Below are 27,032 nucleotides of genomic sequence, written 5' to 3'. Positions count from 1 at the left end.
GTGACCACTGATGAAGGTCTAGAAGATGACCAACTCAAACAGCAGCAATAGATGAGCGATCGTCTCTGACTTTACATCTACAAGGTGGAACAACTAGATAAGAGTGTCTAATAGAGTGGACAGTGAGTGGACACGGTATTTTAAAACTCCAGCAGCGCTGCTGTGTCTGATCCACTCATACCAGCACAACACACACTAACACACCACCACCATGTCAGTGTCACTGCAGTGCTGAGAATGATCCACCACCTAAATAATACCTGCTCTGTAGTGGTCCTGTGGGGGGCCTGACCATTGAAGAACAGGGTGAAAGTTGAAGAACATGGCTGATCAGTGTTTATGACAGATAAAGGCTGTTCTTTTGCTGACTCAGAAATCTTGGCAAAAATCCAAACATTACTGCACTGTGGACTTAAACTGTGTTTTCTGAAGTAATGTTATATAACACCATATACAATTACAAAATGTATAGGTTGTAAAACACACAAAACAAGAGTAACTCACCTCAGGAAGCTTGATGCACTTGGAGGAAACCTCGTACTCGATGTAGGCCTCCTCCCGGTTTCCATCTTTTCCTTCCTTAGTGTAGCACAGAAGCTGCGCCTGCTGCAGTGCCTTGTCCAGTCTTTCCATGCTGTACACACACAGAGCCGAGCGTCCTGTGGGCCCTGGAGTCGACGCCTGTCCCACTGCCATGGCAACAAAGAGGGAGGCATCTCCATGGTGACTGCCCATCGCAGCTGCCTGCGCCAGGTTGTAACCACCTTCGCAGGCCAGTGGCACCTCCACGTAGGAGTAAAAACTTGGATCTCCGGCGCAGAGGCGTGACACGTAAGTCCGATACTCGCGGGTTTTCCTGACGTCGCGGCGCCAGAACAGAAAATAAATATGCGCCCCGTGACGCAGCGCCTTTACGAACTGGTTGTTATAATCCGAATAGCTGCCCACAACGAGCTTGCCCAGTTCTTCGTGTGAGAATGTGGGAATGGACAGATGCTGCTCTAGACGCCGCGTCGTGATCGGAGGAATGCCGCCAGGACCTTTGCTGGTGTAGCCCCGTCCCACGAGCATGAGGTGCAAGCCCTTGTGCTCGGTGAGCACACCTACGGTGGAGACGCGTGGGTCATTTGCAGCTACGTACTGTGTGTCCACAGGGTTGGGTGTTTGGTACAGCACCACAGAGACATTGGCGAGGCTTCGCTTCTCGCAGATGCCTTGCAGCACGGTGCCACACACGATCAGGCTGTTGGGTCGCGACCCCTCTTTCTCCTCCAGCAGCAGAAGCTGGTTGGTGTTGTCGGTTTCGCGCGCCTGGCTGCAGTCCTCTTTCTCAATCGGGGGTAAGCAGTCAGGGCTGTCCAGCTCAGGCCCTGTTTTACCCCAGGAGAGAAGCTGGAGATTCGAGGAGAGGTGGTAGAGCGCATTGACACCGCCCACGTAGACGTGACCTGAGCCGGGGTGCAGCAAGAGGTGGTTGAGGCGTGAATTGTTGAGGGATACGAAGGTTGGGGCGCTGTTGAGGGCGAGGAGTGGCAAAGGGGGCCTCAACAGGAGCAGCGCCAGGGTCCACCAGCAGATGGTGAGCGGGAGCAGCAGAGGAGCGGTGGCCGGCATGGCACCCCCTTACCTGTAAGATAAAGAGAGCAATAAAGAGAAAAGAAATAAGGCAAGGGCAAAACATGATAAAAGGAAAATTAGCTTTCGCTTTCTTTTTTTTTTTTTATGTGAGCATCACGGGGGTAAAAATAGAGAACAGAAAGGGGTGAATTCAGAGAGAGAAAATTACAAGATAATAGGAGGATGATAGCCATCGGAAGAATGTGTGGGAGAGTGCATAGCAGGAAGGAAGAGAAACAGGGGAGAGGGGTGATAACACAATAGAAAAGAATAACAAGGATTGATAGTTTAGAAGAAGGAAGGAAGTGTGTGGAAAAAGTAAGATAGTTGATAGTTGAAACAAGAGAAGTGAATCATGGAAAAAAGAAAAAAAAAAGAAATAATAAAAAAGTTAGGTCAGGCCAAACACACCAGAGAGAACCTGTTGCAGTGCTTTACTGTACAGCACAAAGCCTCACTGCTTCAAACACATTCTTCTATTTTTTAAAGCCATGCCACCTTCATACGAACAGCAGAGGATGCCCAGCTCTAGCCTGCCAAAACCAAAAAACCAAACACACAAGTGCTGCCCTATTTCACAGAGGGTAGATGTGTAGCATAGGAGTACAGTCGATGTCTACTTCAGGCTGAGGGTTTGTTCTCACTCTATTTTATGATACGCACACAAGTTGAGAATCCAGTGCCATGTGTGAGTCCAGTACCACTGAGCGCAATACCTAAACACAGTCTGGACAGAGTGTAAATCCAGGGCAAGGCACCAAACACTTACTCATTCATTTAGAGCTCTCGAACCCACCATTCACATGCGGTCTGTCCGAAAACCTGGCGAGCCCCCTACATAGGCAGCATTTCCGTCATACTACGCAAACTCCCGAGAAGAAGGCTGTCTAAATTCTTCGATTCCTTAAAATGCTGCCTACTAAGGTGCCTTATTTTAAAGTGATAATCTGACTGAATAACGAGGGAGAATCCAATGCTTCCTAAGCAGTGAATGCAATCCCAGCATTCAGTGCAGCACAATTTTCTCAGTGTACAAGTGTTTGTTTGTTTGTTTATTAGGATTTTAACGTCATGTTTTACACTTTGGTTAGATTCATGACAGGAACGATAGTTACTCATTACACAAGAGCTGCGTCCGGAATCGCATACTTCCATACTTAAAAGTACGCGAAATGAGCACGCGAGAGCGGTTAGTATGTCCGAATACATAGTATACACAAAGAGGTACGCGAGAAGTACCCGGATGACCTACTTCTTGGGCAGCCATGTTTGAGTATGCAAGCGATGCACACTTTCGGTCCGCTAATGTATCCCATAATGCAACTGGGGCTGCGTAGGCGTTCGAAGCGGAATAAGAAACAAGAAAGGGGAGTCCTCTGTTTACAAGTGTAAGTAAGATAAATAAAATAAAAAAATTTAAAGACGAATAAATAACAAAAGACGATAAATATCCAAAAGTTTGGCGAGTGGGGTTTGTAATGAGTCTGTATCCATGGTGATATTACATCATCACGTCCTCACGTCATCACTTGACGTTGGTAAGATGGCGGATGTAGTACGTAGCGGTGTTGTGTGCATATTGCACACTTCTGTACTGAAAGTATGTACTTTTTAACCGGCCGAGTAGCGCATACTTCCTCCAATCTAGTACGTACTCTGTAAGTATGCGATTCCGGACGCAGCTAAGGTTCATCAGTTCACACAAGGTTATATCGAACACAGTCATGGACAATTTAGTGTCTCCAATTCACTTCACTTGAATGTCTTTGGACTGTGGGAGGAAACCGGAGCACCCAGAGCAAACCCACGTGGACATGGGAGAACATGCAAAGTCCGCACAGAAAGGACCCGGACCGCCCCACCTGAGGATCGAACCCAGGACCCGACTGAGCCACCGTGCCGCCTTAGTTACCTTAAAATGCTGCCTACTAAGGTGCCTTATTTCAAAGCTGACTAAATAACGAGGGAGCATCCGATGCTTCCTCAGCGGTGAAGGCAATTCCAGCATTCAGTGCGGCACAACTTTTCTCACCAAAGATTAATTCTCAATGATTTTGAATTTGCAAATTCAGGCTTGTCAGTGACAGCTTAATCGTTATTGGTACACTAAGGCTAACTGTGTTAGTAAGTGAAAACTGCGGTGATGTAATCATCGTAATCGTTGTCTGAGTAGTGCGTCTAAATAACCTGCAATATAAATTTGATGTCTTATTAGAATCCTCTCTGCTTAGGTAGGCAGTAGACAGCAAGGCAGCTGACAAGGTTTTCGGACAGACCCATGGTTTTCAGGGATGATAGAAAATAAGAAAAGATTTAAACCTGGGTCCTGAGGTTTCTGGTGATGTTGTGCACCCACACTTCCTGCTGCACCACTGTGTTGGGTGCAAAGCAGACCTGACCATGATAAAGTGAATAAATAAATGAGTTTTTTACTTGTGGTCAGGATTGTGGTACTGATCTACTTCAACTATCAAAATGTTAGTTGATATTAAGAACAGTGGTGCAAAGGTACTAGACTGCATTTACATTTCTGGCGTTTAGCAGACGCCCTTATCCAGAGCGACTTACAGAAGTGCTTCCATATACCCCTTTTCCACCGACGCAGCACGGAGCCCGCTCCGGTTCCCGAACTTGATTTTGAACGGGTTCCGCGTGTTTCCACTGGAAAAAAGAGGTTCCAGACAGTGAACTAGCGGGCCAATCTGGCACCACAGAATACTTGGTTTTTCAGCCCGAACCGTGACGTCCGTCAGTGGGCGTGTCATGTTGTACAGCATAGCGCGTTAGCAACAATGCCGTCCGCTGGAGTCTCATATGGAGCTTGATGCTGCATTTTTATCTTTTAAACTTCACCTGATTACATTTTGAACCAGTTTGCCGCTTATATTTTCAAAGCGCCTTTAAAAAGGTGAATTGTGTGATATTACGAGATAAAAGTGACCCGGACAGAACGGAAAACGCTTAACGTGAAAAATAAAGCGTGAAGCTTTTTCAACTCCCCGAGCTGCATAAACACACGTGAAGTAAATCCAGCTAAACACGGATACATGTGGTATTTTAGAGTGGATTTGATGTTTATTTCACACAGATTAACGTTCATGTTGTGGAACTTTAATGATGTTTCACCGCTCGAGTCGAGCGCTGAGTAAATCCACTATTTGCGCCGAGAGTCGCGGTGAAAGCGAAGCGCAAAACTCCTCTCACGTCAATAAACTAAAGAAAACAACAACTGAGACAAACACTTCTTCTTATCACCGATAGTTAGATCGCTGCTTTTTACATAAAAACAAACATCTGTAACAGCAGCAAAAATGCTCGCACATAATCCACACACTCCTCCATGTTATTATTTCTCTTAACTCTTAGTAAGTAACGCCCACCGATGATGACGCTGCTTGGTTCTCAAAAACTGGTGGAAACGCGTGTTGGTTCTCTACAGAACACCAAGGTTCAGAGAAACCTGAACAGAACCGGTTTAAGAACCATGGTTTTTTTTGGTGGAAAAGGGGTAATAGTGAACATTACCTAATCTAGTTTAAGCAGACAACAGTCCAAGAACACAATTATGCTGAAACTCTGTTAGAACAATTTAAACAAGATGCTATAGGAGTGCATGTTATTGCTCAGCTTAAGTGTCTAAGGGTCTTTTAGCATCTTTTGAAGACAGTAAGAGACTTGTTGTAACAGGGGAAGTTGGTTCCACCACTTGGGTGCTAGTACATAGAAGAGCCTTGATGCTCTTCCTCAAGTTCTGGGTGGAAAATCAAGACAAGCAACACTAGTGGCTCGAAGGTTGCATGGTACAGACCGGGGTTTTATGAGTTCTCTAAGGCAACTTGGGGCTGATTCATGTTTGCCTTTGTAGACGAGCATCATTGTTTTAAACTGAATGCGAGCAGCTACAGGAAGTCAGTGAAGAGAACACAGAAGTGGAGTGACGTGGCAGTGTTTAGGTTGGTTGAAAACCAGGCGAGCAGCTGCATTTTGAATTAGTTGCAAAGGTCTATGAGTGGACTCCTGCCAGAGGGGAGTTGCAAAAGTGCAGCTGAGAGATTACAAGTGACTGGACAAGAAGATCTGAAGGTTGCTGGTTCAAGACCCACCACCAAGTCCCTACTGGTGGGCCCTTAAGCAAGGCAATTGCCCCTTATGCCAAGTTCACACTACACGACTTTCCAACTCGTCAGGTCGCTGTACAGTTCACACTACACGACTGGATCTCTTGTAATCGGGAGTCTTTCAAGTCGGTGTGTATTTCACACTACACGACTGATCGGTGATAAGGGGTTTCACACTACACCATCTATCACCAACTGGAATCACAGGCGAGCTTCTCTGGTCTCCCAAACTCCGTTTTGTCACGAAAACAAACACAAGAAGTGACGAGGAGTTAAATGATACCACGTCCACAAATGCACATCAATAAGTAGTGAGCGATTAAAGTTTGTGCGCTGATGTGCAGCGTAATAACAAAGAGGAAAAATAAATGAATCTGAGTGTATTGGGCTACACGAGCAGCATGGATTGTTCTATAGTGAGTTGGAGGTTAATAAATATTTTTGCAATGCAACATTGGTGTTATGTTTTGTAGAGAATGATAAGGTCAGAAATACTGTAAAACTTGTGTGTGTACCGATGTATTCTGATTAGGGATGTAACGATACACTCTACCCACGATACGATACGATTCACGATACTGAGTTCACGATACGATTTTTTCCCGATTTTTTTAAACAAAATGAAATTAAAGACAAATTATGACAAAGTTTCCTTTTATTATTTCTCTTTAAAAAATAAAATAGAATAATGTATGTGCACTTATCTTTTATTTATCTAAATAAAAAACTAAACCAAAAACAATGCTGCACATTTCCCCTCACATTTCACATTTTGTGTAAAAAACAAATGAAATTTTAAAACAAATCCCACATTATATAATAAATAAATAAATAATACAAACAAAGAAAGTAACCTCAAATAAATAAACTAAGGTTTTGCCTGTGCTCCTTCCAAGCTTGGTAAAGTGCTGTAAAGTAAAGTGCTGGCATTACAGTATGGCTAAAGTGCAGGCGCGATGGAATGCAGTATTTAGGCTCCAGTGTGTTAACCAGCAATCAAAATCTCTCTTTTTCAACTACTGAAAGTGGCCTCATATCTTTTGCCACGAAAATACCAATGCACCTCATGTAAACGCGCTTGTCAGCGTGGTTTGCCCTTTTATGAATGATTTTCACTTACGTGGGGTGACCGGAGCTTCTCACTGTGGTGCCGGTTTATATGTTTATTATGTTCGTTGCGCTATGTGTAGTTCAGTATCCTGTTGTTTTGTCCATTATCTTTTTTAATTTTCGGTCTTGAGGAAACCACACTTCTGATTTGAAAAAGAATGGGGCATCCTCAAGTTCCACATCTTCACCTGCGGTCGCCTTTTTTCTAGAAAGGTGTAGTTCTAGGGTTGCCAAGTCAGGCATAAATCACCATCTCAACCTTTGAATTTTCACCCGTTTTGGATAAAGCTCGATTTGGCAACCAGGCGAGGTGGCTGGCACAAGTGCCCTTCGCTGTTTAAAGTGAATATCGATTCATTTTACTTGAATTATCGATTTAAATCGTGGCAAAAATGCATCGATTTTTAACTGTGTATTGGTGCATCGTTACATCCCTAATTCTGATATAAACTATATTATGCCCCTGTCCCACCTTTTTACAACTCCTCCCCTGCGTTTCCCCTCACACCGTATCTTGCGTTCCCATTGTTCGACATAGCACTCATTGCCAGTCGGGCGACTCAGATCCAGATATCTGACATGCTATGAATCTCACTTCGGTCGCTGAGCACTCGGCGATCACTCGGCGAGCACTCGGCGATCACTCGGCGAGCCTCTCAGATTGAGTTGTTGAGCAGTTCACACACAGTGATTGAGAGCTGAGTTTCGTTCGCCGAGTTGCAAATCTAGTGCCGACCAGTCGGCGAGCAAAAATCAGGGCACAAGTGTGAACTAGGCATTAATTGCTTGCATTGTATCAGTCACAGTTGTAAGATGCTTCGGATAAAAGCTTCTTCTAAACGCCATAAATGTAATGAAAATATAACTTTGTACTACAGAAGCAATACTTTTGACATCCCTACAGCATTCACACCACCGACACAGTGTGTGAAAGTGTTAAATCAATGTCAGAGTCTGGCTGAAGTGAGAGTTTTCTGACTGACTACATGGCCTATTAAATGTGTGAAAAAGAGAAACAGAGGCGGGCAAAGCAAACAGACAAGTGTTACCAGGTTTGTGGTTTTCCTGTAAAATTGGGTCACTGCCACAGGTTATTTTCCACCTAGAGGATAAATGTGGACAAAAGTATTGAGACACCCCTTCTTATTGTTGAATTTATGTGTTGCAGCCAAAACCACTGCTAACAGGTGTAATAAATCAATTTAATAAAGGAAATTAAATCCTTTCAACTTTGCAGCAACAGTGTAGGGAAGGCAGTTTCCAGTTCCAGCATGACTGTACCCCTGTGCACAAAGTAAGGTGTGTAAAGACATGAAAAAAAACTTGGTTTAAAGAAACTACAGTGGCCTGCACTAAGCCCTGACCTCAGCCCCAGTGACCAGCTTTAGAATGAACAATGAACTGGAACATTAATTAAGGCTTTTATGACCAATATCAGTGCTCAGCAATACAAATGTTCTTTTAATGGAATGGGATCAAATTCCCACAGTATACTTTGAAACATACTTTGAAGTCTTTAAGAAGCCTTCTTAGAACAGAGGCTGTTATAGCTGGAAAGATCACATAAAAGTCACATTATTTTTATACCATTTGTTTCTGAAATAGAATGTAAAGCAAGCTCAGGTGTCCAAATACTTTTATACTCCATTCATTATATTCATATAAGGAAACATAATACACATCCACCTTCAAATAAAATTTATAGTATCCAATAAAATGATACATGCCCAAACCTGTGTACACCCTCACTTGTTAGCATAACAGCACTGAGGTTTTCGTGTGTGTGTGTGTGTGTGTGTGATGGGTGGTCGGATGTAAGCGGTGAATAAAAAGTAAAACTCTTGCAATCAAATAAGTAAGTTACCAACAAATAGGTAGACCAAATCCTAGACAATATACAGTAATGTGATAATGAGAGACTAGCAACACTGTGGTGCAGCAGAGTGTCGCACAGCATCTGGAGATCTGGCTTTAATCCTCATCTCTGGTCATTGTCTAAGGAGTTTTGCATGTGCTTCTGATGTCCCTGTAGGCTTCTAATGGACACTTCAGTGTTTCCCTACATCCTAAAACTACACAGAAGAAAGCTTGGCTAACGCAAATCACGTCTTTGTGTGTTTGTGTGTGTATGTGTAGCTCTAAGATGGACTGTTGTTCTTACTAGGAAGTAGGGCTGGGCGGTATGGACAAAAATTTGTATCACTGTATTTTTTTTAGATTTTTGATGGGTTGTCATTATATATCATGTCTATGGGTGTGTTCGAAAAGCTAGTGTGCTGTCTACATAGGCAGCATTTTACGTCATCCTGTGCGCGCTCCCGAGAAGGAGGCTGTTCGAAATCCTAGATGCCTTAAAATCCTCACTTCTGAGGCATCTTAATATTTCAATGTTATTTTGGCTCAAGAACGAGTGAGCGTCTGACGCTGCCTTAGTGATCAAGACAATCCCGGCATTCATGGCTGACGGGGCGGAGAAACGAATGGAGTTATTTTCAAACGTAAATAAAATATTACTGATTTTTAACTTGTATAAACTTGTACCGAGTGTTTTTATTTGCAAGTTCGGGCTTGTCAGGAAATTTAACCGTTATCGGTACATGAAGGGAGATGTTATTGACGTTAGCGTGCTGTGCTACCTCAGTTTATTGGTTTTAATGGCGAGATGCTAAATGCTAAACGCGAAATGCTAAACCCGATGGAATCGCTATCTAAGTAGTGCGTTCGAATAACCTGCCTTTTAAGTCACTAACTTATTAGAATCCTCTCTACTAAGTCAGCTGCCTATGTAGACAGTAAGACAGCAAGGCAGCTCCCTAGGTTTCCGAACACACCCTATATACAGTGTATCACAAAAGTGAGTACACCCCTCACATTTCTGCAGATATTTAAGTATATCTTTTCATGGGACAACACTGACAAAATGACACTTTGACACAATGAAAAGTAGTCTGTGTGCAGCTTATATAACAGTGTAAATTTATTCCTCCCTCAAAATAACTCAATATACAGCCATTAATGTCTAAACCACCGGCAACAAAAGTGAGTACACCCCTAAGAGACTACACCCCTAAATGTCCAAATTGAGCACTGCTTGTCATTTTCCCTCCAAAATGTCATGTGATTTGTTAGTGTTACTAGGTCTCAAGTGTGCATAGGGAGCAGGTGTGTTCAAATTAGTAGTACAGCTCTCACACTCTCTCATACTGGTCACTGAAAGTTCCAACATGGCACCTCATGGCAAAGAACTCTCTGAGGATCTTAAAAGACGAATTGTTGCGCTACATGAAGATGGCCAAGGCTACAAGAAGATTGCCAACACCCTGAAACTGAGCTGCAGCACAGTGGCCAAGATCATCCAGCGTTTTAAAAGAGCAGGGTCCACTCAGAACAGACCTCGCGTTGGTCGTCCAAAGAAGCTGAGTGCACGTGCTCAGCGTCACAGCCAACTGCTGTCTTTGAAAGATAGGCGCAGGAGTGCTGTCAGCATTGCTGCAGAGATTGAAAAGGTGGGGGGTCAGCCTGTCAGTGCTCAGACCATACGCCGCACACTACATCAAATCGGTCTGCATGGCTGTCACCCCAGAAGGAAGCCTCTTCTGAAGTCTCTACACAAGAAAGCCCGCAAACAGTTTGCTGAAGACATGTCAACAAAGGACATGGATTACTGGAACCATGTCCTATGGTCTGATGAGACCAAGATTAATTTGTTTGGTTCAGATGGTCTCAAGCATGTGTGGCAGCAATCAGGTGAGGAGTACAAAGATAAGTGTGTCATGCCTACAGTCAAGCATGGTGGTGGGAATGCCATGGTCTGGGGCTGCATGAGTGCAGCAGGTGTTGGGGAGTTACATTTCATTGAGGGACACATGAACTCCAATATGTACTGGGAAATACTGAAGCAGAGCATGATCCCCTCCCTCCGGAAACTGGGTCGCAGGGCAGTGTTCCAGCATGATAATGACCCCAAACACACCTCTAAGACGACCACTGCTTTATTGAAGAGGCTGAGGGTAAAGGTGATGGACTGGCCAAGCATGTCTCCAGACCTAAACCCAATAGAACATCTTTGGGGCATCCTCAAGCGGAAGGTGGAGGAGCGCAAAGTCTCGAATATCCGCCAGCTCCGTGATGTCGTCATGGAGGAGTGGAAAAGCATTCCAGTGGCAACCTGTGAAGCTCTGGTACACTCCATGCCCAGGAGAGTTAAGGCAGTTCTGGGAAATAATGGTGGCCACACAAAATATTGACACTTCAGGAACTTTCACTAAGGGGTGTACTCACTTTTGTTGCCGGTGGTTTAGACATTAATGGCTGTATATTGAGTTATTTTGAGGGAGGAATAAATTTACACTGTTATATAAGCTGCACACAGACTACTTTTCATTGTGTCAAAGTGTCATTTTGTCAGTGTTGTCCCATGAAAAGATATACTTAAATATCTGCAGAAATGTGAGGGGTGTACTCACTTTTGTGATACACTGTATGTCATATGTCTCTAATTTCCTTCGGGATCAATAAAGTATCTATCTATCTATCTATCTATCTATCTATCTATCTATCTATCTAGATATTTTTGTTGGGGGGGTTATATGTTTCTGTGGCTTATTATGTTTTCAAGAGTACATAGGGTGTGTTCGAAAACCTAGGGAGCTGCCTTGCTGTCTTACTGTCTACATAGGCAGCTGACTTAGTAGAGAGGATTCTAATAAGTTAGTGACTTATAAGTCAGGTTATTCGAACGCACTACTTAGATAGCGATTCCATCGGGTTTAGCATTTCGCGTTTAGCATCTCGCCATTAAAACCAATAAACTGAGGTAGCATAGCACGCTAACGTCAATAACATCTCCCTTCATGTACCGATAACGGTTAAATTTCCTGACAAGCCCGAACTTGCAAATAAAAACACTCGGTACAAGTTTATACAAGTTAAAAATCAGTAATATTTTATTTACGTTTGAAAATAACTCCATTCGTTTCTCCGCCCCGTCAGCCATGAATGCCGGGATTGTCTTGATCACTAAGGCAGCGTTCGATGCTCACTCGTTCTTGAGCCAAAATAACATTGAAATAATAAGATGCCTCAGAAGTGAGGATTTTAAGGCATCTAGGATTTCAAACAGCCTCCTTCTCGGGAGCGCGCACAGGATGATGTAAAATGCTGCCTATGTAGACAGCACACTAGCTTTTCGAACACACCCATAGAGTATAAAGCATTATGTGTATATAATTAAGGTTTTTAACATTAAAACCACCTCCTGGTTTCTACACTCACTGTTTATTTTATCAGCTCCACTTATGAATGGATCAGACACAGCAGCGCTTATACCAGCACAACACACACTAACACACCACCACCATGTCAGTGTCACTGCAGTGCTGAGAATGATCAACCACCCAAATAATACCTGCTCTGTGGTGGTCCAGTGGGGGTCCTGACTATTGAAGTACAGGGTGAAAGCAGGCTAAAAAAAAGTATGTAGAGAAACAGTAGAACTACAAAGTGCTTTTATATGGTAAGTGGAGCTGATAAAATGGACAGTGAGTGTAGAAACAAGGAGGTGGTCATAATGTTATGCCTTACCTGTGTGTGTGTATATATATATAATATAGGAACACTAGGATGGTTTGTGGATGTTAGTTCTTCACTACCAGCTTGGTGTTTCAGTGTGTTGGGAGGGAGACTAAGCTGTATGAAGACTTTAGTTGCTATGCACGCTCCATGTAACTTGCTGGCGTTTCAGTTTTTTTTAATGGAAATGCAAAGTCAGTGTGTGATGTGTCCAGACTCACAAAAACACAAATATGTTAAAGGTGTGAGAGACACCTAGAACAAGACAAAGCAGAAAGTTCAGTAAAGAAATCATTCTACTTCTCCACCTATGAAAATGATCAGGCTCACTTGGGATAGAATTCGGGCTAATTTGTGCTAAAGCGAAGAACATAATTTAATTCTGAAAGTGAAAAACAGTATCAAAGGACACCGAGCGAGAGAAGAAAGAACGAGATAGAGGAAGGGATGGGGAGAGGAGTCATCTTTAATTCATTTGGCAGCAGCAGAAGTCTTGGGGGCCTGCTGCTGCTATATGAAAGATGAGAGAGTGAAGTTGCCGGGGTCGATCAGTATGCACAACGTTTTACCTCCTCATCTCCCCTCTTCAAAGCCTCGGCTCAACCAAAGACCAGTTTGACACGCTACCCAGATTAGGCACTTCTTTTCAATTAGGCGCTGGCTTGCGAGCTTGTTGAGGCACCTTGTTTATAAGAAGTGATGGCAGAACATCATCTTTCTCTCCACGCTTTGGCCTCCTGGTGGCAAACGCTCACGTTAGCACACATTAATGAGCACGATCAAAAGAGACGGTGGATGAAGAGGCTACTGGAAACTGGCAACAACGACCCTAACCGAGGGCATTTAGAGGAACATTTCGGGACTAGAGCTGAGTTCGGACAGGAGGTTTGAGAATATATTTGAATAAAACCAAGTGTATAAAACCAAGTGTATAAAACCAAGCACCTAGGTATGCAGACTGCTTCTACAAACATTAGTGAAAGAATGGGTCGCTCTCAGGAGCTCAGTGAATTCCAGCGTGGTACCATGATATGATGCCATCTGTGCAACAAGTCTAGTCGTGAAATTTCCTCGCTACTAAATATTCCACATTCGACTGTCAGTGGTATTATAACAAAGTGGAAGCGATTGGGAACGACAGCAACTCAGTCATGAAGTGTTAGGCCACGTAAAATGACAGAGCGGGGTCAGCAGATGCTGAGGCGCATAGTGCGCAGAGGTCGCCAACTTTCTGCAGAGTCAATCGCTACAGACCTTCAAACTTCATGTGGCCTTCAGATTAGCTCAAGAACAGTGTGTAGAGAGCTTCATGGAATGGGTTTCATGCAAGACTTACATCACCAAGCGCAATGCAAAGCGTCGGATGCAGTGGTGTAAAGCACGCCGCCACTGGACTCTAGAGCAGTGGAGACGTGTTCTCTGGAGAACCGATGGACGAGTCTGGGTTTGGCGGTTGCCAGGAGAACGGTACTTGTCTGACTGCATTGTGCCAAGTGTAAAGTTTGGTGGAGGGGGGATTATGGTGTGGGGTTGTTTTTCAGGAGTTGGGCTTTATCCTGGGCATGGTTGTGGCAGGTCCAGTTTCGCCGGGAAACAATGACCATAAGGCAGTAATACCCAGGCAAATCCATCGCAGGGCTTTGGACCATGCTAGCTACTCAGTCCACCAACATATGATAACCAGCATTTTTGAATAATACATAAAGAGAGAAAGAGAAAAACTCAGTTACCTCTCAAACCAGTGGAGGCTATAAAAGTAACAGAGCAGCCACTTCACCAGCTGATGCAGCACCAGCTAAGTTCTTTGGAAATAAGGTCAAAGGCATACCTTAAAGGCATACAAGTCTATGGAAATAAAAACGCACCAGTCTTGCAGAGCATGCACACAATACAACATACAATATGCAGGTATATAAAGGACTCCAAGCTGCAGTAATTTAACTCTGATGAGGCACATAGACTACCTGATTTAAGGAAATGCCCCTATCAGTCATCTGCACCTCTATGCCCTCATGTCGGGCATAATGGCATGGCAGGTAGGCATGATTCTATAACCTGGCAGGTTAGTTTTACAAAAAAAAAAACATTAAAACACATAGAGCACAGAATCAACAGGTGGAGGAAAAAAAAAACAATTAAAAACAGCAGTAGACAATGAAATATGAACCACTGACCAAACAAGAGACAGCGACAAAAGTATGTAAAACAAATTATAAGGTAAAACCAAAACACAAGAGGTCCAAGCAAGTGCACATGGTGTGATGTCATGAGAAACAGAGTGATAATCGTAGAAAAATATCTTGATAACTGCTATGTTATGACATTTTCTTAAATGTGCAGTATGCAGAGTGGATGCCACACAGGAACGTGTCCTGAGGTCCTGGATTTGATTGTCACATCTGGTCATTGTCTGTAAGGAGTTATGCAAGTACTTGCTGTGTCTGTGTGGACTTCCTCTTGGTAATCTGCACCAAGATTCTGCACCAAGATTCTGCACCCCCCCCCCGGAAAAAAAAAAAAAAAACATTTGTGTTGAAGGTGGATCACATATAAATTGCCCCTAGATGTTAAACTGTGTGAATGTAAAGATGTGCTGGATGTGAGAAAACATTGCATTAGAGAAAAAGAGTTGCATCAGCTCGAGTAGGCGAGCATTACATAGTTATGTACACTTATTACTGTTGTGTGGTAACACTGAGCATTTAAAACAAACAAAAGTACAGTGTGACCTTGAAACTCTGGGACTGGTGGTGACTTATTGTACTACAACAAAGAGTGAGGAATTTTATTAGTGGAGAGAACTTAATTAAGAGAGGATTAGTGTTCCTATGTCGTTCTTTTACTACATTAATTCACGTTAAGCTTTTTTTTTGCGATAAGTGTTTTAGACCAGGAGAAGCTGAATCTTACAATTTCTCAGCACCCCGAGCTATAACACAAGTTTAAAAGTGAAACAGTGTGGAAAGTACTGTACAGCTAAACACAGACTGGATTTGATTGTTATTCATCTCATATTCGTACTTTGATGACGTTTCACTGCACCGCTCAAGCCAAGCGCTGAACAAAGCGCCTGTTTATTGTTTATTTGAAATTAAATAATAAAAAATAATAAAAAAACAGCTGAACATGTCGAGTTTAAGGGTACAAATTTCTCTACAAAGTGCATCGAGTTTAAAATATTTCGAGTTTAGGGGAGGTCAGATTACAAGGTACCACTAGTGCTAGGCGATTTTCACGATTAATTCGGTAAATTCTAGAGATGGGACGATCGATCGGCTATGAATCGGTATCGGCCGATTTTTAATCAAAATATGCTATCGGCAATCGGCCGATATTTCCTAAAAGTAGCCGATCCGATCGTGTGATATATAAAGACCACGTTAAGTTAACAGCTCAGTGGATTGATCCAGACTTTGAGCTACAAAGCACCAACCATCACATCAAAATTCGTCAACAATCGTACAGAAACCATCGTGAAAGCTCTTCATGACCTAAAATAACATAATTAACGTTGTGCATCATACATATGATGCAATTTTGCTGATTGAAATATTTACTTTAAAAAGATAATTCAACCCGGTCATATCTGAGTCGATTCTATCAGCACGTTATATAAACTCCTGGTTCACTTTGGTAAATCGTAAGCGGTTCTTACTTGTGATGTAGATGAGAACAGAAAACGTTACAGAGCCAATCCGAGGCAAAAGTTTATTCATTACCAAATTCGTTAGTTCAGGATCATCTGCTGAACTTTTAGGATCATCAGAAAACTTTTAGACGGAACGAGTCTGACTCGGTTACAGATCTGTGGTAATAGCAGTTTAATTAAGCTTTTAAATTAAGCTTTTTAATGTAAGAGAGTCACACAAACTGTTCTGAAGTATCTGGTGTTTATTTAAAACCACGACATTTAATTAATAACAGTAAACACGGAGAGATAACCGAGAAGAAGAACTTACGCATCGCATGAAAACGAATCGACTCATGAATCACTTAGCGACACTAAACAGATCATCTCTTAAAGGCACAAACACACACACGCGCGCTGTTGCGTTTGTCTCCGGTTTATCTTCACTGTGAGGCTCTTTTTAAGTTTTTTTTTCCAGACTGAACTGGATAACATTAAACCTGCGTGTGTGTGTGTGGGCATGTTGCACCCCCCTAAATGTACTTAAGGTCAGGATTAAACCAACAGGATAATAATTTGTAAATCAGCCTTGATTTACAGTAGAAACAGTCCTAGATTAGACTTACACTACTTACAGTGTATCACAAAAGTGAGTACACCCCTCACATTTCTGCAAATATTTTATTATATCTTTTCATGGGACAACACTATAGAAGTAAAACTTGGATATAACTTAGAGTAGTCAGTGTACAGCTTGTATAGCAGTGTAGATTTACTGTCTTCTGAAAATAACTCAACACACAGCCATTAATGTCTAAATGGCTGGCAACATAAGTGAGTACACCCCACAGTGAACATGTCCAAATTGTGCCCAAAGTGTCAATATTTTGTGTGACCACCATTATTATCCAGCACTGCCTTAACCCTCCTGGGCATGGAATTCACCAGAGCTGCACAGGTTGCTACTGGAATCCTCTTCCACTCCTCCATGATGACATCACGGAGCTGGTGGATGTTAGACACCTTGAACTCCTCCACCTTCCACTTGAGGATGCGCCACAGGTGCTCAATTGGGTTTAGTCCATCACCTTTACCTTCAGCTTCCTCAGCAAGGCAGTTGTCATCTTGGAGGTTGTGTTTGGGGTCGTTATCCTGTTGGAAAACTGCCATGAGGCCCAGTTTTCGAAGGGAGGGGATCATGCTCTGTTTCAGAATGTCACAGTACATGTTGCAATTCATGTTTCCCTCAATGAACTGCAGCTCCCCAGTGCCAGCAACACTCATGCAGCCCAAGACCATGATGCTACCACCACCATGCTTGACTGTAGGCAAGATACAGTTGTCTTGGTACTTCTCACAAGGGCGCCGCCACACATGCTGGACACCATCTGAGCCAAACAAGTTTATCTTGGTCTCGTCAGACCACAGGGCATTCCAGTAATCCATGTTCTTGGACTGCTTGTCTTCAGCAAACTGTTTGCGGGCTTTCTTGTGCGTCAGCTTCCTTCTGGGATGACGACCATGCAGACCGAGTTGATGCAGTGTGCGGTGTATGGTCTGAGCACTGACAGGCTGACCTCCCACGTCTTCAACCTCTGCAGCAATGCTGGCAGCACTCATTTGTCTATTTTTTAAAGCCAACCTCTGGATATGACGCCGAACACGTGGACTCAACTTCTTTGGTCGACCCTGGCGAAGCCTGTTCCGAGTGGAACCTGTCCTGGAAAACCGCTGTATGACCTTGGCCACCATACTGTAGCTCAGTTTCAGGGTGTTAGCAATCTTCTTATAGCCCAGGCCATCTTTGTGGAGAGCAACAATTCTATTTCTCACATCCTCAGAGAGTTCTTTGCCATGAGGTGACATGTTGAATATCCAGTGGCCAGTATGAGAGAATTGTACCCAAAACACCAAATTTAACAGCCCTGCTCCCCATTTACACCTGGGACCTTGACACATGACACCAGGGAGGGACAACGACACATTTGGGCACAATTTGGACATGTTCACTGTGGGGTGTACTCACTTATGTTGCCAGCTATTTAGACATTAATGGCTGTGTGTTGAGTTATTTTCAGAAGACAGTAAATCTACACTGCTATACAAGCTGTACACTGACTACTCTAAATTATATCCAAGTTTCATGTCTATAGTGTTGTCCCATGAAAAGATATAATGAAATATTTGCAGAAATGTGAGGGGTGTACTCACTTTTGTGATACACTGTATGTAATTAAAAAGTGCAGTAGGCCCAGGCGCCCAGGTGGCGCGGCGGGATATTTCGCTAACACACCAGCACAGAGTTTCTGAACTCCTCGGTTCGGTGTTGCCACCGGTCAGCTGGGCACTATCTGGTGGGCATAATTGGCAGTGCCCGCAGCAGATACTAATTGGCCACCGTATCTGCGGGGGCCGGACTGTGTGTGGGTGTGTGGGTGGGTCTTCAGACGCTGTGTAAGGACCCTGATTGGCGGAAAGCATGGGCGAGAAGAGGAGGGCTGTGCACGTGTCGGAAGAGGCGTGTACAGCGACGTGCTCTCCTCGGATGCAATCTGGTATCTCTCAGCAGCGGAAGACAAAATTGAGTGCGCTAAATCGTTGGATCTCATAGCCTGCTGACAGCTGCAGAAACACAAACAGAAAGTTAAAAAAGACAGGAACAGCACTTGTAATTCAAACCTAATTTTCAGAAAGACCCTGTAAGTAAAAATTATTAAGTTAAAAATAATGTTTAGCTCCTCGAGCGCAATTTCAAGCACCTGCTTGTCAGTTAAAAAGCACAAAGAGAAAAAGCACAGTAGAACCACAGGAGCGACTCCAGTCTGGTGAATAAATTAAGCGCTGAAACGAGGAAAAGGGGTGTGTCACCTCCAACATCCTTCATAAAATCACAGCCAGGATGATGGCTACTGAATCCACAGTAGGGTGTGTGGGTGTGGGTGTGTGTGTGTGTGTGTGTGTGCTGTTCTGACACCGGGAATAAAGAGCGCCGAACAAAAGGTTGATAAAATAGAGTGCAGGGGGTCCCGCTGACTGTCAAAACATCCAATTTCATGGCTCAAATTCAGTTTAAGTGTTTTCTGCCAGATCAGCATTCAACCTTCTCTCACCCGTTCTCTCTCCTCTGTGTCTCTATAGCGGTGTCTTTTTCATTCGGTTAAATAGTAATAACCATTCCAGAACACACGGAAAGAAATACACACGCATACAGACATGCACTCCTCTAAGATACGGAGCGAAGCTATAACTTCTTTGTGTGGTGAACAGAGAAAGCGGGGTGGGGTAGATATCAGGGGTTTATAGAGGACACTTCTTTCTGGCACTGTGGAATAAGGCGTGTTGTTTGACAGGCAGAAAGTAAATGAGGGTTGATTTTGCTCATCGCTGTTACGATAACAGTCTCAGTGAAGCTTGTTTGAGTCTGCTAAACAGTTGAATGCCTTCTCTCCCATGGTGCATGATTAATGCAGGCACCATGGCTTAAGAGATAAATACTATTAAAGTATTTTTAAGTCTATTTTTAAGACCCAGATTTTAAATTAGATCTTTGATTAGGGGCACTTGCTTCATGCCTCTCTTTTTGTGTTTCTTCCTGACTGTCTGTCTATTTTTTCCCTCACAATTACTTATTCATTTTGGTCCTTTCTGGTCAGTGGTTTGTATCTGTGTTGTGCAGTGCTGTCAAAGTTCCTGCCAGTTCCCCCAGAAACACATCCGGCCAATTACAGTGTGTGTTTGTGTGTGTGTGTGTGCGCGTGAGAGAGAAAGAGAGAGAGAGAAAGAGAGAGAGAGTTCCATTGTGTGTGAGGGTTTCCTTGCTAACCTTCTATGCATCTGATAAAGTCATGAACACTGTAGCTAGATGTTCTTTGGACATTTTGTGACCTTTTGAACAAAAGTATTGGGACACACTTCTTAATCATTGAATTCGGGTGTTTCATTCAGTCCCGTTGCCACAGGTGTATAAAATCAAGCACTTGCCACGCAGTCTGCCTTTACTATATTGCCAAAAGTATTCACTCACCCATCCAAAATCATTGAATTCAGGTGTTCCAGTCACTTCCATGGCCACAGGTGTATAAAACCAAGCACCTAGGCATTCAGACTGCTTCTACAAACATTAGTGAAAGAATGGGTCGCTCTCAGAAGCTCAGTGAATTACAGCGTGGTACCATGATATGATGCCACCTGTGCAACAAGTCCAGTCGTGAAATTTCCTCGCTACTAAATATTCCACAGTCGACTGTCAGTGGTATTATAACAAAGTGGAAGCGATTGGGAATGACAGCAACTCAGCCACCAAGTGGTAGGCCACGTAAAATGACAGAGCGGGGTCAGCAGATGCTAAGGTGCAAAGTGCGCAGAGGTCGTCAACTTTCTTAGTCAATCGCTACAGACCTCCAAACTTCATGTAGTCTTCAGATTAGCTCAAGAACAGTGTGTAGAGAGCTTCATGGGATGGGTTTCCATGGCCGAGCAGCTGCATCCAAGCCTTACATCACCAAGCGCGATGCAAAGCGTTGGATGCAGTGGTGTAAAGCACGCCGCCACTGGACTCTAGAGCAGTGGAGACGTGTTCTCTGGAGTGACGAATCACGCTTCTCCGTCTGGCAATCCGATGGACGAGTCTGGGTTTGGCGGTTGCCAGGAGAACGGTACTTGTCTGACTGCATTGTGCCAAGTGTAAAGTTTGGGCTCGGCCCCTTAGTTCCAGTGAAAGGAACTCTTAATGCTTCAGCATACCAAGAGATTTTGGACAATTTCATGCTTCCAACTTTGTGGGAACAGTTTGGGGATGGCCCCTTCCTGTTCCAACATGACTGCGCACCAGTGCACAAAGCAAGGTCCATAAAGACATGGATGAGTGAGTCTGGTGTGGAAGAACTTGACTGGCCTGCACAGAGTCCTGACCTCAACCCGATAGAACACCTTTGGGATGAATTAGAGCGGAGACTGCGAGCCAGGCCCTCTCGTCCAACATCAGTGTCTGACCTCACAAATGTGCTTCTGGAAGAATGGTCAAAAATTCCCATAAACACACTCCTAAACCTTGTGGAAATCCTTCCCAGAAGAGTTGAAGCTGTTATAGCTACAAAGGGTGGGCCGACATCATATTAAACCCTATGAATTAAGAATGAGACGTCACTCAAGTTCATATGCGTATGAAGGCAGACGAGCGAATACTTTTGGCAATATAGTGTATATGTAAAGGAGCTTACTGAATTCGAGTGTGGTACTGTAATATGATGCCAGTGCTGCAAAAAAGCTGCAATGTATTTTTACTTAGATATTCCATGATCAACTGTGAGTGGTATTATTGAAAAGTGGAAGTGCACCACAGCAACTCCACAAAGTAGCACACCACATACAGATCCAGAACGAGGTTAATGAATGCTTCCACTGTACCAATAACTGTCTCAAAGAGTTCCAAACCTCGTCTGGCACCAACATCAGCACAAAAACTGTGTGCCAGAAGCTTTATGGCATGAGTTTCCAGGGCTGAGAAGCTGCATGCAGGCCTTACATCACCAAGCACTATGCAATGTGTCGGATTGAGTGGTTTAAACCACGCCACCACTGGGACTTTGGAGCAGTGGAAACATGTTCTGTGAAATGAGAAATCCCTCTTCTCTATCTGGCAGTCTGATGGATGAGTCTGGGTTTGGTGAATGCCAAGAGAACCTTAACTGACACGACTGTAAAGTTTGGCTTGTTTTTCAGGGGGTTGGCCTAGGCCCCTTAGTTCCAGTAAAGGGAAATCTTCAACAAACCAGTTTGGGGATGGCCCATTTCTGTTTTAGCATGATTGTACCCCAGTGCACAAAGCGAGATTTATAAAGGCATAAGAACTTGACTGGCTCACACAGAGCCCTGGCCTCCACCCCATCTAACACCTCTAGGATGACCTATAGATTTGAGACAGACCCTCTCATCCAACGTCAGTGTCTGCCATGCTTCGAAATCTTGTAGAACGCCTTTCCAGAGAAGAGGGGGAGCAACTCCATGTTAATGCCTATTATTATTGACTCCATATTAATGCCATGCACCTTAAAAGTTGACAGGTAATACCCAGGTAAAGGTGTCTGTGAAAGCGTAGAGCAGCTGTTGCCACCGTCACAGCAGCAAGCTTATACACTCACCAGTCCCCTACTTAACTTGGTGGATGAAATGCTTGTTTTAGCATAAATTCATTTAATTAAATCAACAAATACAACTTAAGCTGACTTTGCATAGAGCTGATGGGGAGTAGAGTCGTAGAAGCAATAAGGCATGATAGGGCAGAAAAAAAATCTCGCATTAGCCCTGAAGTGTTCAGCTCAGAGTAGTGGCGAAGAGGGCATTAAACAGGGAGGGCACAACCGGTACATGCCAACCACTGATGGTCTGTAACGCGTTACTTAGTAACGCGTTACTCTAATCTGACCACATTTTTCAGTAACGAGTAATCTAACGCGTTACTATTTCCAATCCAGTAATCAGATTAAAGTTACTTATCCAAGTTACTGTGCGTTACTATTTTTGTCATTTTCCTTAGTGAAAAGATATTTTTGCTATCTTCTTGGCAGGGGCGGAGCCAGGGGGTGGCCAGTGGTTGCCATGGCCACCATAAAGTAATCTTCGGCCACCCCTCTGGCCCCCCCACCACCGCTTTGCCGGCAATTTTTTTGCGGAAGCATTTCTGCACGCAGGAGCAGCGCACCTCAGATGAGTAGTTCTTCACCAAAACAGTGCAGTAATACACTCAACATAAATGTCAACCACCAACACAATTACAGAAGTAGTACTATTTAGTAGTATTCGTGGCGCGCTACGAGTAAAAGCGCCAGTTGGCTCTGCGCATTCCAGTGTTGCCAGATTGGGCGATTATCCGCCAAATTGGGCGGATTTTGTTGGAAAACAATTTAATAGCAGGTAAATAACACTTCTATTTAAAAGAAAATCTTCCGTTTTAAGAAGCTCCAGCATTGTAGAAGGCTAATAAAAGTAAAGTCAATTTTCAATGCTGATTTAGCGTAATAGTGTTGGTCAGTCTGTATCATATTGTTGAAAGAAAATTAAAATTTGTTTTCCATGCATTCACACTAGCATGTTCTGGGATTCAATTGAGTCTCATCAGTACACACAAGTTGGCAGCCAAATGATAAAGTATTGCAAAGAATATCTTTGAAATATTCCGCATTATATAACTAATAAAGTAACTTGTAATCTAACTTAGTTACTTTTAAAATCAAGTAATCCATAAAGTAACTAAGTTACTTTTTAAAGGAGTAATCAGTAATCAGTAATCAGATTACTTTTTCAAGGTAACTATGCCATCACTGATGCCAACACAGGCTATAGCACACCAGTGGCTGACACAACAAGGGAATTTGAGAGGATGATAAAATAAGGAAGATTAAAGTGTACACAGTGGCAGCAGGAGCAACATCAGGGCAATGGTGGTATTCCGGAGCCGCTGCTGATTATAGGAAAGCAAGACAGAAAGAGAAAGAGAGAGAGTGAGACAGAGGGTAAGAGAAGGGGTAGGCTGGGATTTACAAGTCTCTTTGATGCCAAACATGAGAGTGTCAGCATACCACTGTGTGTGAGTGTGCGCGTGTGTGTATACACAATATGGCCAAAAGTATTTGGACATCTGACCTAGGGTTGGGCGGTATGACGGTATTACGGTATACCGCGGTATTTAAAAATGTTGACGGTATTTTAAAAATGTCAAGCGCCAAATTTCTGCTTAAGGTCCACCTTGAAAACATAGACTTTAAGACCTGCGCGCATCCACAATAAGGGAGGGGCGGGAGTTGTAGGCGGTTGGAGCTCACTGATTGGTTGTGGAGGTGCTCACTTTTTGAGGTGATAACACAAAAGCTAGGGAGCGCTCTCCATAGGGTGTGTTCAAACACCTAGTGAGCTGCCTTGCTGTCTTACTGCCTACATAGGCAGCTGCCTCAGTAGAGAGGATTCTAATAAGTCAATGACTTATTATAAGGCAGGTTATTCGAACGCGCTACTTCGACAGCGATTCCATCGGGTTTTGCTTGCTAAGCTAACAGTTAGTATCTTGCCATTCAAAACCATGGGATGGGGTGGCACAACGTGCTAGCATGTCAACATAACATCTGTGTACCGAATACGGTTACATTCACTGACAAGCCCGAACTTGCAAAAAAACACACTGGTGCAAGTTTATACAATATAATATTATCTCTGTGTGTGTGTGTGTGTGTCGCGCTCACTCTTCGCGATACTCGGATTTCGGATTTGAATTCCGACAATAAACAGCTTTCATTATGACTGATTAATTCCCCGTACTGATGTGAAGCAGAATTGGTGTGTTACAGCCAATAAGAACGGCGCAAAAAACGATATATATAACGGTTTCCAGAGATGCGACTCGGTTCATTTGAAAGAGCCGTTCAATAGAATCAGATCGCTCGCGAACGAAGACAGTATGACAATCGGCAATATCGCCAAACCCTAATCTGACCATGAGCTTGATGGACGTTCCATGTAAAAAAACAAGTGTTATCTATGTGATCTCTTCAGCTAGAAAAACAGCCACTTTTCTAGGATGGCTTTTCACAAGACATGGAGGGATTTGTGCCCATTAAGTCAAAAGAGCATTTGTATGACTGAACAGTGAAGTTAGTTACAAAAGCCTCAATTGACGTTCCAGTTCATTCCAAAGCTGATAAGTTGGGCGAGGTCTGGGCTCTGTGAAGACCACTGGAGTTTCATTAAATCCAGCTTTTTCTCATGTCATTATAGACATAGCTTGGTGCACAGGGGCACGGTCATGCTGAAACAGGAAAGAACCTTCCCTAAACCGTTGCCGCAAAGTTGGAAGCATATGATTCCCTTTGTATAATTGATTTATTACACCTGTTAGCAAATGTTGTGGCTGAAACACATTAATTGAATAATTAGAAGGGGTGTCTTAATACGTTTTTCCAAATAGTGTATATACTGTATATATGGGTGAGGATAAAGTAGGAAGAGTGTGTGCAGTGGTTAAATAACCTCATTGTGGTAGTAACTCAGAACTAAATATCTGAATTACTGGGAAACTGAAACTAAAACTCAAAGTAAAATGCAGTGCTATTTGGCCCTAAACAGACACTACAGTACAGCACATTATCTGAGCACAGTATCCCACCCTAAATTAAAAAACACCCTGACGAGGTCCAGACTGAGTCCACACGACCTGGCCGTGGAGACGGGGCGACACACCCGGTCCTGGCTGCCCCGGGAGGAGAGGCTGTGTCAGCACTGCACTCTCAGTACAGTAGAGACGGAGCTGCACTTCCTCACCCAGTGTACCAAGTACCACCACATCCGCTCCCAATTCTTCCCTAAATTTAACACCGTCATCCCCAACTTTACCTCCCTCCCAGACCCCGACAAACTGCCCCACCTACTGGGGGAGCACAGAGAGAGCTGCACACTAGCAGCACTCTATACACACACCTGTCACCAGGTGAGGGACAGTGGGTGACCATGTCGCATACACACACACACACACACAAACTGATCGTTTTTACTAACATTAATGTAAATATTATAATTTTTATTGTTCTTATTTTGCACTGTTTTTATTAATATTTTATTCTATTTTATAATTTTTTTGCACATGTAACTGTTCTGTATATTTTTGTTCTTTCTTATTTTTATTTTTAATATTTCCCTGTAACTTGCTTTGGCAATACGAATGTCCTTATTTGTCATGCCAATAAAGCTTCTTTTGAGTTGAGTTTGAGTTTTAGTAGGGGGGTAAGTGGGGTTTATTACCACACTGAGCACAAAGCAGGCAAAGTGGGGGTGAAAAATCTGATATTTTAGAATGTTACAACTAGAATGAGCCAAAAATACATTAAAATTGTTGAGGAACAGAAGCAGGCACGGAAGCAGCAATAAAAAACAGTGCGATTTGCAATGTAACCTCATAAATATTTCATCAGCATGAAACGGTACAGTACATGCAGTTTCCTAATGTATCACAGGAGGAAGTCGCTCTGTTTCTGTTTCCAACTTATTTACTCCCTACCTTCCACAAACGTCAAGCTCTAGTGCTATCTGTTCCTGACTGCTACAATCTCTACTTTGTTCCATTTATCCTCATCCTTCCTGCATGCATTTAAACTAAGGCCATGAATATTTTGGGCCATTTCACCGAATGTGTGTCATTTGCGTGTAGTAACTCGATGAAATTAAACTTCATTTTTTATCTTTGTTCAACATTGAATCTAGTAACACACACTTAACTACTCTATTTTTTACAAGGTTACTAAGTGGAAGATGGTTGTATATGAGTAACAGTATCTAGTCTAGTAATTTATAAAATAAATATATATTTTTAAAATAAACAAATAACAACTAAGAAATAATTAGGTAACAGAAATGTACATTGAGATTAATCTTCTCAGTCAGAGTTACAATATTATCAAACATACGTGAGGAAAACTTACTTTTGGTAAGGTGACAAAATGCGTACGGCTGCTGCCCATGTGTCGGAGGGGGCGTGGGTTAGCTTCGTTCTCCTTAATTAGTGGAAAGGAAGTGTGTGTGCAAAGTTGAAAGCATATAATTTTCTTTGTATGTAATAATTGATTTATTACACCTGTTAGCAACTGTTGTGGTTGAAACACATGAATTCAATAATTAGAAGGGGTGTTTCAATACTTTTGTCCAATACAGTGTATATATGGGTGAGGATGGTGTACGGAAGAGTGTGTGCAGTGGTTAAATTCACCACCTCATTGTGGTAGTAGGGGGATATGGGGGGTTTATTACCATACTAAACGTTGTTCATATAGGGGTGGGGTATTACGCCAGATAGGGACTGTCTCATAACTGATGCACTATGACCTCTGCTGCCTGCACAGAGGTGGGAAAAGAGTGCGGATCAGGGTGTGTCCCTCCGTACACAAGGCTGATTCGAATATATTTTACATTTTACATTTTCAGCATTTAGCAGACGCTTTTATCCAAAG

At 43.1% G+C, this 27,032-nt stretch overlaps 1 protein-coding gene across 1 annotated transcript in view; it reads right to left on the bottom strand.

Moving 5' to 3' along the window:
* The window catches only part of plxnb3 (plexin B3), a 183,392-nt gene that overhangs the window by 142,360 nt on the left and 14,000 nt on the right, over window positions 1-27,032 (bottom strand). Inside the window, exon 2 of the mRNA XM_062999217.1 lies at window positions 505-1,627. Coding sequence (XP_062855287.1) covers window positions 505-1,614 — 1,110 coding nt within the window. The 5' untranslated portion in view covers window positions 1,615-1,627. The remainder of the gene's footprint in view (window positions 1-504; window positions 1,628-27,032) is intronic.

The sequence above is a fragment of the Trichomycterus rosablanca genome, chromosome 7 (assembly GCF_030014385.1).
Source record: "Trichomycterus rosablanca isolate fTriRos1 chromosome 7, fTriRos1.hap1, whole genome shotgun sequence".
NCBI lineage: Eukaryota > Metazoa > Chordata > Actinopteri > Siluriformes > Trichomycteridae > Trichomycterus > Trichomycterus rosablanca.
This window is presented reverse-complemented; position numbering and strand designations above follow the sequence as displayed.